Source organism: Pan troglodytes, chromosome 14 (assembly GCF_028858775.2).
Source record: "Pan troglodytes isolate AG18354 chromosome 14, NHGRI_mPanTro3-v2.0_pri, whole genome shotgun sequence".
Taxonomy (NCBI): Eukaryota; Metazoa; Chordata; class Mammalia; order Primates; family Hominidae; genus Pan; species Pan troglodytes.
Window position 1 is genome coordinate 62,713,914 of NC_072412.2, and position 15,366 is coordinate 62,729,279.

A 15,366-nucleotide genomic window follows, 5' to 3' on the forward strand; every position below is an offset into this window, starting at 1 on the left:
AGCCAGAACCTGCTGCGTGCTCCCTCCAGACTCCCTGGCTGCGGGTGGACTACCTCAGAGCTACAGCGGTGAACCTGTGGACACCTCCGACTCCTCGGGCCTCTCTTCGTCGAAGAGTCTCCTAATTTTCAGATCTCCGGAGCCAGCTGTGGGAAAATCAGGTGTGTGTCTGGGAGTCCCGGAGGGGTGGACAGATCTTGGGTGGGTGCAGCTGGGGACAGAATCCTCATTCCCCTAGAAAGGCCACGGCCATCCCCCTGCCTTGTCACCTCTGTCTTCCTAAATCCGTTCTTGCTCTCTTGTTTTTCTCCCCAGCCCCTCCCGCCGATTGCTCATGGAGGAACCAAGGCCTTCGAAGCGACTTCGCTCCATGGCCCCTAATCAAGGTACATCAAACGCCTGCCACTCTCTTTTTGATTTCGTTTGTTCCCCAATTCTTCCCCAATTGTTTGAATTCAAACTCAATCGAGCATTCTCTGTTTCACCTTCTCCTAGCCTGCCTCAACCTGGGCTGGTTGTTGGAAGTCAGCTCCCAGGTTCCACATCCTCTGGCAAATTCCCTTCCCTCTTTCGAACTGTAATCCCATTTCCCAAATCTGAGATTTGCTGTTGTTGTCGCTGTTTCCTTCTGTTTCGTTTTGTATTACTGTTTCTCCGTAGCAGAGCGAGTCCTCACGCTACGTCTTGATCTATGGTAAACCGGTACTTCCACCTTGTTCTTTCCCGGAGGAGTTGGAATTTTACGGCTGTTGCCACGTTGTTCTCCAAAACATTTCCCTTCCTATGCTGAGTGTCCTAAATCTTTTAATCTTGTCTAGTTTGACCGATGCATAACAATAAAGCATCCACTGAAAGCAAATTCTTTAACATCTTGCTGGTCTGAAACATCTTCATTCTCCCCTCCCAGATTCTTTAGTGAAACTTTGGTTGGACAGGACATTTTAGGTGGGAAATTCATTTCCCTTGAAATTTCGAAGACATTTTCTGTTATGTTCTAGACTGAACTGCTGCTTTTGAGATGTCTGATTTTTGAGACATGTGGAATCCTAGCCCTTTCCATGTGACTTTTCCTTTCTCTGTCTCCCGCTCCCTACAATCTTTTAGAATCTTCTCTTTTTCCTCAGCACTCTGAAATTTTGTGGTGAAATGTCTCAGCCACAACATACCTCTAATTCTCTTATATTTCATCCTTCTTTCCATCATTTTAGATTTTTGCTTTGTTCTGTGGGAGATCTTCTCAACTTCATTCTCCAATTTCCATGGAGAGTTTTGTTTCTTCTCTGACAATTTTAACTTCAAAAATCCCTCTTTTCTCTGAGTATTTATTTTTAAAAGTATCCTATAACTGCTTGATGGGTAAAATTCCTTCTATCTCTCTCTGCTCACGCTCTGCTTCTCTTTTAGCCTCAGGTGGGCCTCCTCCAGAGCCAGGCTGCTGTGTTGCGGACCCTGAAGACTCCGTGGAAGCAGATGGGCCCGCACAGCCAGCCCAACCCGCAAAACCCATCGCTTACGTGAAACCCTTCAGATGGCAGCCCCCAGCTCGCCCAGAGTCACCCCGTCCTGCAGAGAGAGGCCCTCGCCGGGGAGGAAGCCGGCGGCCAGGGCGAGGCCGTGGCAGAAGGGCTGGGCCCCGCGGGGACGCTGGCCAGAGACAGGGGGCAGAAGGCGTGATGGGACCGGACGTGCACATCCCACTGGACCACCATGGAGAGCCAGGCCACCAGGGGGAACCGGAAATCACGGAGACCGCAGCCTTCTCTCTTTCTGAAACAGGTCCTCTGCCTGGAACTGTGCAGGAAGGCCCTGGCCCCGACGTGGCGCAACCTGAGCTGGGGTTTCAGGAGCCGCCCACTGCTCCTGGGCCTCAGGCTGTTGACTGGCAACCCGCGTTGACCCTCTATCCCTGCATCGGGTTTAGGGCTCTGGGGGACTCAGCTGTTTTACAAGTCATTCAAACCCCCCACGGCACCTATGTGCAAGGGGTCCCAGTGTTCCTCACCGACATTGCATATTGACCACTATCCGCCACCCACGTTGTTCCCAGCCTCCCTTTCTTCCACCTGGACGTTCCCCCCAGCCCCACTTCTGCTCCACTCCTCCCCGGACTGGACCTGAAGCCTGAGCTTCCCCTGAACTTAGAGTACGCAACTTGCAATATGCAAGCTGCCAAACCCCCTTTGTGTACAAGGCGATTGGAATGGAACTGTCATGTACAGTGAAAGTACACGTCACGTGTTTCAGCCAAGAAAGAGCCAAACCGGACAACCGGGAGGAAGTGGGATGCAACAAGGATCCGTAAGCATGGAAATTAGGAAACTGTATTCTTAAGTCCAGAGGAGTACGATTCTGGAAAAAGGATTGATGACCTAGAATTAAAATTCCAGAAGACACTCATATAGACATGTGGGCCATGCGAAAATTCAGAAGGAGCTAGAAGTTACTAAAGTTCTTGTCTAGTGCCTGGAGACGATAGACTGGCTGAATATAAGAGCGATAAAACTCTAGACTGACACATTTTTAAGTCTCAACGTGGGTACCCTTTGGGAACCACTAAATGAATTGGAATAGTAGGTACAATTTCAAACAGATTGAGGAAAAAGTGGATCAAAGGACATTTGATGAATCAGACAAAAGGTGTCGGGGTGGGGGGGGGGAGGTTAACGGAAACAAGGAGAGTGCATGACTCACTGGAACCGCTAAATGAGGAATCAGTAATTTGACGGCAGTGTCCTTGGCTTCCTCCTGGCTTTAATGGGAATATTTTAAATGTTTCACCATTAACCAAGATGTTTGCTGTAAGTTTCTCATAGATGTTTAAGTTGAGTTAGTTCCCATCTTTTCAGAGTTTGATAAATGTTGTATTATGAATTTTTGTATTTTGTATTTTATTAAGTAGCCTCTTATTGGCTGGTTTTCACTCCTTTGTAAACGTCCAAATAAAATGCAGATAACTTTTTACATCAAAGATTTTTCTCTTGTGTATTCAATCCTTCTAAATAAACCTTTCTCTTCGGACTTATTTTATACAACAGTTCTTTCACTAAACTTTCACAAATCGCAAATATAAAATGTGTTTACTAAAAGCAGAAAGGAAGGTAGAAAAATGGCTCCAGTCTCTGTTCTCCATTCATATCGCATCTCTCCCCATAGTCACACAAGTCTACACCAACAAACGTACACATTAAGAGCATCGTTTGTGGCTCGCTTTTACAAACACCTGGCGTGCCATGTGCCAGGGGTCCTGCTGAAGTGACTATAAGGTCCAGGCAGGCAACACAGGTGTGGTCAGGAGCAGAGCCTCTGTGGAGTCCGTGCGTCTCCAAACTAGGAACAGGCGACTTCGTATTGAAGCATGGCATGGATCACAATGAGCACTGTGCAGTGGGAGCTGCTTCTTGGCTTGCCATTGGGGTCTGTCATCCATAAGCCAGAAAGCCCCCTTGCAGTCATCCCACACACATGTGCCACTCTCTTCCTGCTGTATATCTGTCTGGAAAGAGGCACAGGTTTTACATTACGCAGGTGGCGGTCTGCTGATACGCTACTTCCAGGACATTTCTACCACCAGAATGCTTCACTAAACATGTGTACGTGGAGTAAGACAGGGTCTCATTCAGTCATCCAGGCTGGAGTGCAGTGGTGCAATCACAGCTCACTGCAGCCCGCACCTCTTCGGCTCAGGTGATCCTCCAACATCAGGTTGCCAAATAGCTCAGACTGCAGGCAGGCACCAAGACCCCTTGGTAATTCCTCCGGGTTTATTTATTTATTTATTTATTTATTTATTTATTTTGAAACAGACTCTCACTCTTTCACCCACGCTGGAGCGCGGTGGCTTCGGCTCACTGAGAACTCCATTCCCGGGATTGAAGCGATTCTCATGTCTCGCCCTCATAAAAATAGAAAAATTAGCCAGGCACGGTGGTGGGCCACTGTAGTCCCAGCTGCTCAGGAGGCTGAGGCGGGAGAATCCTTTGAACCCAGGAGGCGGAGGTTGCAGTGAGCCCAGATTGCGCCATTGCAGTGATCCGAGATCATGCTATTGCACTCCAGCCTGGGTGACGGGAGCAAAACTTTGTCTCAAAATGGAAAAAAGAGAGAGAGAAGTTATCCCAATAAGAAAGATAAACGTTTTGAAGAGAAACTTCACAGAAGAATCTATGGGTTTGGTCAGTGAGCACACGAAATCCCAATCAGGATGAGAATATGCAAATAAGCATGGAGCATCCTGTGGTGCCAGGGAGAAAGGAGCCGCCCAAAACCAAACAAAACCAAAAGCCACAGCGATGGGAGGTTGACAAAGGGACACGGAAACCAACTAAAGGAGCTCCCGGTGGCCAAAGCTGGCGACATTCAGTAACAAAGTAATTAACTAAATAATTAATAATTAAATAGTTGAGTAAAATATTTGACAAAATAATTAGTGCAATTATTAAATAATTCATCCCCTGAAGTATTGGAGTGTAAACCAAAGCATACAATAGGTGTCCATAAGTCCATACGGATATAAATAAGTGACTAAATAAACAACCATGTGGGGGAGAATGGGAAAATCCTCCACACAGGAGAACTCCACAGAATTTCGGTAGCTATTCCCCCGCAAGGAGATAAAGCAAAACTTCCCTTTTATTTAAGTATAGGCCACAGGTAGCGACTTCCAAAAAGTACAGTAGAGAAAGAGGTGGGAAAATCACTTTATGGTGGAGAAACCTAATCAACACTGCCCCAGCCAGGTGACCAGGACTAATAGCAGCAGTGATAAGCCGGCTTGATGGTGTGTACTCTAGACAGGATGGGATGGGAATGGCGCTTTCCCGCTGCAATCTTCCTTACAAAAACATATAATTCCAGTCAGATCACAAGGAATACATCACACGAACTTCAGGAGGGGACATCCCACAATATATCTGATCAGTATTCCAAGTGTCAAGGTCATCAAAAACAAGGCAAGTGTGAGAAACCGTCGCAGCCAAGGGGAACCGTGACGAATTGTAAGGTGGTACCCTGGATGGGGTCTTGGGACAGAAAAGGTATGTGAGGTGAAAACATAGCATACCTCACTTCAACAACATATACAACCCAAAAAAATAATTGGCCCGGCATGGTGGCTTGCGCCTGGGGTCCCAGCTACTCGGGAGGTGGAGCGGGAAGGACGGCTTGAGCTCAGGCCTTCCAAACAAGCCTGGGCACATAGCGAAACCTCGTCTCTCCAAAAAATCCGAAAATTGTCCCGATGTGGTGGCGCTCACCTGTAGTCCAGCTACTCCGGAGGCCGAGACAGGAGAATCACCTGAACTGATTCTCCTATCTCAGCCCCCCAAGTAGCCGCAGCGAGCCGAGATGGCACCGCTGCACTCCAGCCTGGGCTACAGAGCGACAACCCGTCTCTGTAAAAAAAAAAAAAAACAAGGATGCAAACCAACCAAATAACCCACTGCGGGATTCCCCTCCAGTGTCCTGCTGTGTTTCCCGCTGTCTTCCTCCACCCGTGTGTGCAGCCACAGCAATAAAAGCCAGTGGTGTGGGTCTCACACGCATCTCCAGCCCCGTCGCCATCGCGCTGAGCTCGACTCTTTTTACAAAAGGCCACTCGACATCCTCACTTGGCAGTTCAAAAGCCCCTTCAGGCAGATGTGCGCAAGCCAAGCTCCGCAACTTCCCATTCAGAGCAGGTTCTCGGTCCACCTCTGCCTGAATGAACGGGCGGGCTACCAAGGCCGCAGTCTCTTCCTCAAGGGCTGTCCACACTGGGTCTGGCTTTCTCTGGGAAATTTCTCTCCCACCAGGGAACTTTCTCCTCCTCTACCTCCCTCAGTCTCAGTCTAACAGCACCCTGCGCCCAACCCCGAGGGCTGCAATAGCCTTCTTGCCTCTCCTGACTTAATTCTGCGGACCCTGGGTTGGCGCTCCCTCACAGCCAGGCTGGTCGTTTCTGAAATGTTAACCCGCTGCCGGACACCGTTCCACGGTTTTCCGCTGCCTTGGAACAAGACCAGCACCTGCGCGGAGCCTGCCTCCACCTCGCACCACCTCTGGGCCTGGACTTGGCCTCCGGTCCATTGCCAGAATGTGCCGGGCTCCCTTCCATTCGGGCCTCAGCACACCCTCTTCACTCCCTTTCCTTTCTCCCTGTCTCTCCCAACCCGGTTCAGGTTGACTAATTTCAAATTTTATGTTCCAGATTTCAGCCCAGATATCCCCCCTTTGGATGCATTCCTTCACCGTGCTCAGATCTAAGCTAATCGCATCTTCCTATCAGCCGCTTTCCGGGCACCACACCCCATTGTGCTGACACTCAAAGGCCATTATGCATTTTGTCCCTCGATGATTAGATTACTCAGTCAACCACGGGCGTCTAGAAATGGCGGCATCTCAGAAGGGCCCCATTTGACTGGCAGGGGACTGGCCCAATGCGCCTCGCAAGCCCAGCCAGGCCCGCCCCAGCCGGCCCCCCTCTGACGACGCCTGTCCCTTACGCGACTGCCTTGCTGCCATATAAGAGGGACCGCGCTCGGCCTCCAGCAGTCGGCTTTCTGCTGGGCTCGGAGCCAGAACCTGCTGCGTGCTCCCTCCAGACTCCCTGGCTGCGGGTGGACTACCTCAGAGCTACAGCGGTGAACCTGTGGACACCTCCGACTCCTCGGGCCTCTCTTCGTCGAAGAGTCTCCTAATTTTCAGATCTCCGGAGCCAGCTGTGGGAAGATCAGGTGTGTGTCTGGGAGTCCCGGAGGGGTGGACAGATCTTGGGTGGGTGCAGCTGGGGACAGAATCCTCATTCCCCTAGAAAGGCCACGGCCATCCCCCTGCCTTGTCACCTCTGTCTTCCTAAATCCGTTCTTGCTCTCTTGTTTTTCTCCCCAGCCCCTCCCGCCGATTGCTCATGGAGGAACCAAGGCCTTCGAAGCGACTTCGCTCCATGGCCCCTAATCAAGGTACATCAAACGCCTGCCACTCTCTTTTTGATTTCGTTTGTTCCCCAATTCTTCCCCAATTGTTTGAATTCAAACTCAATCGAGCATTCTCTGTTTCACCTTCTCCTAGCCTGCCTCAACCTGGGCTGGTTGTTGGAAGTCAGCTCCCAGGTTCCACATCCTCTGGCAAATTCCCTTCCCTCTTTCGAACTGTAATCCCATTTCCCAAATCTGAGATTTGCTGTTGTTGTCGCTGTTTCCTTCTGTTTCGTTTTGTATTACTGTTTCTCCGTAGCAGAGCGAGTCCTCACGCTACGTCTTGATCTATGGTAAACCGGTACTTCCACCTTGTTCTTTCCCGGAGGAGTTGGAATTTTACGGCTGTTGCCACGTTGTTCTCCAAAACATTTCCCTTCCTATGCTGAGTGTCCTAAATCTTTTAATCTTGTCTAGTTTGACCGATGCATAACAATAAAGCATCCACTGAAAGCAAATTCTTTAACATCTTGCTGGTCTGAAACATCTTCATTCTCCCCTCCCAGATTCTTTAGTGAAACTTTGGTTGGACAGGACATTTTAGGTGGGAAATTCATTTCCCTTGAAATTTCGAAGACATTTTCTGTTATGTTCTAGACTGAACTGCTGCTTTTGAGATGTCTGATTTTTGAGACATGTGGAATCCTAGCCCTTTCCATGTGACTTTTCCTTTCTCTGTCTCCCGCTCCCTACAATCTTTTAGAATCTTCTCTTTTTCCTCAGCACTCTGAAATTTTGTGGTGAAATGTCTCAGCCACAACATACCTCTAATTCTCTTATATTTCATCCTTCTTTCCATCATTTTAGATTTTTGCTTTGTTCTGTGGGAGATCTTCTCAACTTCATTCTCCAATTTCCATGGAGAGTTTTGTTTCTTCTCTGACAATTTTAACTTCAAAAATCCCTCTTTTCTCTGAGTATTTATTTTTAAAAGTATCCTATAACTGCTTGATGGGTAAAATTCCTTCTATCTCTCTCTGCTCACGCTCTGCTTCTCTTTTAGCCTCAGGTGGGCCTCCTCCAGAGCCAGGCTGCTGTGTTGCGGACCCTGAAGACTCCGTGGAAGCAGATGGGCCCGCACAGCCAGCCCAACCCGCAAAACCCATCGCTTACGTGAAACCCTTCAGATGGCAGCCCCCAGCTCGCCCAGAGTCACCCCGTCCTGCAGAGAGAGGCCCTCGCCGGGGAGGAAGCCGGCAGCCAGGGCGAGGCCGTGGCAGAAGGGCTGGGCCCCGCGGGGACGCTGGCCAGAGACAGGGGGCAGAAGGCGTGATGGGACCGGACGTGCACATCCCACTGGACCACCATGGAGAGCCAGGCCACCAGGGGGAACCGGAAATCACGGAGACCGCAGCCTTCTCTCTTTCTGAAACAGGTCCTCTGCCTGGAACTGTGCAGGAAGGCCCTGGCCCCGACGTGGCGCAACCTGAGCTGGGGTTTCAGGAGCCGCCCACTGCTCCTGGGCCTCAGGCTGTTGACTGGCAACCCGCGTTGACCCTCTATCCCTGCATCGGGTTTAGGGCTCTGGGTGACTCAGCTGTTTTACAAGTCATTCAAACCCCCCACGGCACCTATGTGCAAGGGGTCCCAGTGTTCCTCACCGACATTGCATATTGACCACTATCCGCCACCCACGTTGTTCCCAGCCTCCCTTTCTTCCACCTGGACGTTCCCCCCAGCCCCACTTCTGCTCCACTCCTCCCCGGACTGGACCTGAAGCCTGAGCTTCCCCTGAACTTAGAGTACGCAACTTGCAATATGCAAGCTGCCAAACCCCCTTTGTGTACAAGGCGATTGGAATGGAACTGTCATGTACAGTGAAAGTACACGTCACGTGTTTCAGCCAAGAAAGAGCCAAACCGGACAACCGGGAGGAAGTGGGATGCAACAAGGATCCGTAAGCATGGAAATTAGGAAACTGTATTCTTAAGTCCAGAGGAGTACGATTCTGGAAAAAGGATTGATGACCTAGAATTAAAATTCCAGAAGACACTCATATAGACATGTGGGGCATGCGAAAATTCAGAAGGAGCTAGAAGTTACTAAAGTTCTTGTCTAGTGCCTGGAGACGATAGACTGGCTGAATATAAGAGCGATAAAACTCTAGACTGACACATTTTTAAGTCTCAACGTGGGTACCCTTTGGGAGCCACTAAATGAATTGGAATAGAAGGTAAAATTTCAAACAGATTGAGGAAAAAGTGGATCAAAGGACATTTGATGAATCAGACAAAAGGTGTCGGGGTGGTGGGGGGGAGGTTAACGGAAACAAGGAGAGTGCATGACTCACTGGAACCGCTAAATGAGGAATCAGTGATTTGACGGCAGTGTCCTTGGCTTCCTCCTGGCTTTAATGGGAATATTTTAAATGTTTCACCATTAACCAAGATGTTTGCTGTAAGTTTCTCATAGATGTTTAAGTTGAGTTAGTTCCCATCTTTTCAGAGTTTGATAAATGTTGTATTATGAATTTTTGTATTTTGTATTTTATTAAGTAGCCTCTTATTGGCTGGTTTTCACTCCTTTGTAAACGTCCAAATAAAATGCAGATAACTTTTTACATCAAAGATTTTTCTCTTGTGTATTCAATCCTTCTAAATAAACCTTTCTCTTCGGACTTATTTTATACAACAGTTCTTTCACTAAACTTTCACAAATCGCAAATATAAAATGTGTTTACTAAAAGCAGAAAGGAAGGTAGAAAAATGGCTCCAGTCTCTGTTCTCCATTCATATCGCATCTCTCCCCATAGTCACACAAGTCTACACCAACAAACGTACACATTAAGAGCATCGTTTGTGGCTCGCTTTTACAAACACCTGGCGTGCCATGTGCCAGGGGTCCTGCTGAAGTGACTATAAGGTCCAGGCAGGCAACACAGGTGTGGTCAGGAGCAGAGCCTCTGTGGAGTCCGTGCGTCTCCAAACTAGGAACAGGCGACTTCGTATTGAAGCATGGCATGGATCACAATGAGCACTGTGCAGTGGGAGCTGCTTCTTGGCTTGCCATTGGGGTATGTCATCCATAAGCCAGAAAGCCCCCTTGCATTCATCCCACACACATGTGCCACTCTCTTCCTGCTGTATATCTGTCTGGAAAGAGGCACAGGTTTTACATTACGCAGGTGGCAGTCTGCTGATACGCTACTTCCAGGACATTTCTACCACCAGAATGCTTCACTAAACATGTGTACGTGGAGTAAGACAGGGTCTCATTCAGTCATCCAGGCTGGAGTGCAGTGGTGCAATCACAGCTCACTGCAGCCCGCACCTCCTCGGCTCAGGTGATCCTCCAACATCAGGTTGCCAAATAGCTCAGACTGCAGGCAGGCACCAAGACCCCTTGGTAATTCCTCCGGGTTTATTTATTCATTTATTTATTTATTTATTTATTTATTTATTTATTTTGAAACAGACTCTCACTCTTTCACCCACGCTGGAGCGCGGTGGCTTCGGCTCACTGAGAACTCCATTCCCGGGATTGAAGCGATTCTCATGTCTCGCCCTCATAAAAATAGAAAAATTAGCCAGGCACGGTGGTGGGCCACTGTAGTCCCAGCTGCTCAGGAGGCTGAGGCGGGAGAATCCTTTGAACCCAGGAGGCGGAGGTTGCAGTGAGCCCAGATTGCGCCATTGCAGTGATCCGAGATCATGCTATTGCACTCCAGCCTGGGTGACGGGAGCAAAACTTTGTCTCAAAATGGAAAAAAGAGAGAGAGAAGTTATCCCAATAAGAAAGATAAACGTTTTGAAGAGAAACTTCACAGAAGAATCTATGGGTTTGGTCAGTGAGCACACGAAATCCCAATCAGGATGAGAATATGCAAATAAGCATGGAGCATCCTGTGGTGCCAGGGAGAAAGGAGCCGCCCAAAACCAAACAAAACCAAAAGCCACAGCGATGGGAGGTTGACAAAGGGACACGGAAACCAACTAAAGGAGCTCCCGGTGGCCAAAGCTGGCGACATTCAGTAACAAAGTAATTAACTAAATAATTAATAATTAAATAGTTGAGTAAAATATCTGACAAAATAATTAGTTCAATTATTAAATAATTCATCCCCTGAAGTATTGGAGTGTAAACCAAAGCATACAATAGGTGTCCATAAGTCCATACGGATATAAATAAGTGACTAAATAAACAACCATGTGGGGGAGAATGGGAAAATCCTCCACACAGGAGAACTCCACAGAATTTCGGTAGCTATTCCCCTGCACGGAGATAAAGCAAAACTTCCCTTTTATTTAAGTATAGGCCACAGGTAGCGACTTCCAAAAAGTACAGTAGAGAAAGAGGTGGGAAAATCACTTTATGGTGGAGAAACCTAATCAACACTGCCCCAGCCAGGTGACCAGGACTAATAGCAGCAGTGATAAGCCGGCTTGATGGTGTGTACTCTAGACAGGATGGGATGGCAATGGCGCTTTCCCGCTGCAATCTTCCTTACAAAAACATATAATTCCAGTCAGATCACAAGGAATACATCACACGAACTTCAGGAGGGGACATCCCACAATATATGTGATCAGTATTCAAAGTGTCAAGGTCATCAAAAACAAGGCAAGTGTGAGAAACCGTCGCAGCCAAGGGGAACCGTGACGAATTGTAAGGTGGTACCCTGGATGGGGTCTTGGGACAGAAAAGGTATGTGAGGTGAAAACATAGCAAAACCTCACTTCAACAACATATACAACCCAAAAAAATAATTGGCCCGGCATGGTGGCTTGCGCCTGGGGTCCCAGCTACTCGGGAGTTGGAGCGGGAAGGACGGCTTGAGCTCAGGCCTTTCAAACAAGCCTGGGCACATAGCGAAAACTCGTCTCTCCAAAAAATCCGAAAATTGTCCCGATGTGGTGGCGCTCACCTGTAGTCCAGCTACTCCGGAGGCCGAGACAGGAGAATCACTTGAACTGATTCTCCTATCTCAGTCCCCCAAGTAGCCGCAGCGAGCCGAGATGGCACCGCTGCACTCCAGCCTGGGCTACAGAGCGACAACCCGTCTCTGTAAAAAAAAAACAACAAGGATGCAAACCAACCAAATAACCCACTGCGGGATTCCCCTCCAGTGTCCTGCTGTGTTTCCCGCTGTCTTCCTCCACCCGTGTGTGCAGCCACAGCAATAAAAGCCAGTGGTGTGGGTCTCACACTCATCTCCAGCCCCGTCGCCATCGCGCTGAGCTCGACTCTTTTTACAAAAGGCCACCTGACAACCTCACTTGGCAGTTCAAAAGCCCCTTCAGGCAGATGTGCGCAAGCCAAGCTCCGCAACTTCCCATTCAGAGCAGGTTCTCGGTCCACCTCTGCCTGAATGAACGGGCGGGCTACCAAGGCCGCAGTCTCTTCCTCAAGGGCTGTCCACACTGGGTCTGGCTTTCTCTGGGAAATTTCTCTCCCACCAGGGAACTTTCTCCTCCTCTACCTCCCTCAGTCTCAGTCTAACAGCACCCTGCGCCCAACCCCGAGGGCTGCAATAGCCTTCTTGCCTCTCCTGACTTAATTCTGCGGACCCTGGGTTGGCGCTCCCTCACAGCCAGGCTGGTCGTTTCTGAAATGTTAACCCGCTGCCGGACACCGTTCCACGGTTTTCCGCTGCCTTGGAACAAGACCAGCTCCTGCGCGTAGCCTGCCTCCACCTCGCACCACCTCTGGGCCTGGACTTGGCCTCCGGTCCATTGCCAGAATGTGCCGGGCTCCCTTCCATTCGGGCCTCAGCACACCCTCTTCACTCCCTTTCCTTTCTCCCTGTCTCTCCCAACCCGGTTCAGGTTGACTAATTTCAAATTTTATGTTCCAGATTTCAGCCCAGATATCCCCCCTTTGGATGCATTCCTTCACCATGCTCAGATCTAAGCTAATCGCATCTTCTTATCAGCCGCTTTCCGGGCACCACACCCCATTGTGCTGACACTCAAAGGCCATTATGCAATTTGTCCCTCGATGATTAGATTAATCAATCAACCACGGGCGTCTAGAAATGGCGGCATCTCAGAAGGGCCCCATTTGACTGGCAGGGGACTGGCCCAATGCGCCTCGCAATCCCAGCCAGGCCCGCCCCAGCCGGACCCCCTCTGACGACGCCTGTCCCTTACGCGACTGCCTTGCTGCCATATAAGAGGGACCGCGCTCGGCCTCCAGCAGTCGGCTTTCTGCTGGGCTCGGAGCCAGAACCTGCTGCGTTTTCCCTCCAGACTCCCTGGCTGCGGGTGGACTACCTCAGAGCTACAGCGGTGAACCTGTGGACACCTCCGACTCCTCGGGCCTCTCTTCGTCGAAGAGTCTCCTAATTTTCAGATCTCCGGAGCCAGCTGTGGGAAGATCAGGTGTGTGTCTGGGAGTCCCGGAGGGGTGGACAGATCTTGGGTGGGTGCAGCTGGGGACAGAATCCTCATTCCCCTAGAAAGGCCACGGCCATCCCCCTGCCTTGTCACCTCTGTCTTCCTAAATCCGTTCTTGCTCTCTTGTTTTTCTCCCCAGCCCCTCCCGCCGATTGCTCATGGAGGAACCAAGGCCTTCGAAGCGACTTCGCTCCATGGCCCCTAATCAAGGTACATCAAACGCCTGCCACTCTCTTTTTGATTTCGTTTGTTCCCCAATTCTTCCCCAATTGTTTGAATTCAAACTCAATCGAGCATTCTCTGTTTCACCTTCTCCTAGCCTGCCTCAACCTGGGCTGGTTGTTGGAAGTCAGCTCCCAGGTTCCACATCCTCTGGCAAATTCCCTTCCCTCTTTCGAACTGTAATCCCATTTCCCAAATCTGAGATTTGCTGTTGTTGTCGCTGTTTCCTTCTGTTTCGTTTTGTATTACTGTTTCTCCGTAGCAGAGCGAGTCCTCACGCTACGTCTTGATCTATGATAAACCGATACTTCCACCTTGTTCTTTCCCGGAGGAGTTGGAATTTTACGGCTGTTGCCACGTTGTTCTCCAAAACATTTCCCTTCCTACGCTGAGTGTCCTAAATCTTTTAATCTTGTCTAGTTTGACAGATGCATAACAATAAAGCATCCACTGAAAGCAAATTCTTTAACATCTTGCTGGTCTGAAACATCTTCATTCTCCCCTCCCAGATTCTTTAGTGAAACTTTGGTTGGACAGGACATTTTAGGTGGGAAATTCATTTCCCTTGAAATTTCGAAGACATTTTCTGTTATGTTCTAGACTGAACTGCTGCTTTTGAGATGTCTGATTTTTGAGACATGTGGAATCCTAGCCCTTTCCATGTGACTTTTCCTTTCTCTGTCTCCCGCTCCCTACAATCTTTTAGAATCTTCTCTTTTTCCTCAGCACTCTGAAATTTTGTGGTGAAATGTCTCAGCCACAACATACCTCTAATTCTCTTATATTTCCTCCTTCTTTCCATCATTTTAGGTTTTTGCTTTGTTCTGTGGGAGATCTTCTCAACTTCATTCTCCAATTTCCATGGGGAGTTTTGTTTCTTCTCTGACAATTTTAACTTCAAAAATCCCTCTTTTCTCTGAGTATTTATTTTTAAAAGTATCCTATAACTGCTTGATGGGTAAAATTCCTTCTATCTCTCTCTGCTCACGCTCTGCTTCTCTTTTAGCCTCAGGTGGGCCTCCTCCAGAGCCAGGCTGCTGTGTTGCGGACCCTGAAGACTCCGTGGAAGCAGATGGGCCCGCACAGCCAGCCCAACCCGCAAAACCCATCGCTTACGTGAAACCCTTCAGATGGCAGCCCCCAGCTCGCCCAGAGTCACCCCGTCCTGCAGAGAGAGGCCGGCGCCGGGGAGGAAGCCGGCGGCCAGGGCGAGGCCGTGGCAGAAGGGCTGGGCCCCGCGGGGACGCTGGCCAGAGACAGGGGGCAGAAGGCGTGATGGGACCGGACGTGCACATCCCACTGGACCACCATGGAGAGCCAGGCCACCAGGGGGAACCGGAAATCACGGAGACCGCAGCCTTCTCTCTTTCTGAAACAGGTCCTCTGCCTGGAACTGTGCAGGAAGGCCCTGGCCCCGACGTGGCGCAACCTGAGCTGGGGTTTCAGGAGCCGCCCACTGCTCCTGGGCCTCAGGCTGTTGACTGGCAACCCGCGTTGACCCTCTATCCCTGCATCGGGTTTAGGGCTCTGGGTGACTCAGCTGTTCTACAAGTCATTCAAACCCCCCACGGCACCTATGTGCAAGGGGTCCCAGTGTTCCTCACCGACATTGCATATTGACCACTATCCGCCACCCACGTTGTTCCCAGCCTCCCTTTCTTCCACCTGGACGTTCCCCCCAGCCCCACTTCTGCTCCACTCCTCCCCCGACTGGACCTGAAGCCTGAGCTTCCCCTGAACTTAGAGTAGGCAACTTGCAATATGCAAGCTGCCAAACCCCCTTTCTGTACAAGGCGATTGGAATGGAACTGTCATGTACAGTGAAAGTACACGTCACGTGTTTCAGCCAAGAAAGAGCC

General features: G+C 49.7%; 1 protein-coding gene across 1 annotated transcript; it reads left to right on the forward strand.

Annotated features, from left to right (window-relative positions):
* Positions 1-13,443: 13,443 nt before the first annotated feature.
* LOC129136765 (proline-rich protein 20E) lies at positions 13,444-15,127 on the forward strand. The gene is made up of 2 exons (XM_054665041.2): positions 13,444-13,495; positions 14,514-15,127. The coding sequence occupies exons 1-2, from the start codon at positions 13,444-13,446 to the stop codon at positions 15,125-15,127; spliced, it is 666 nt and encodes a 221-aa protein (XP_054521016.1).
* The last annotated feature ends 239 nt before the right edge of the window (positions 15,128-15,366 follow it).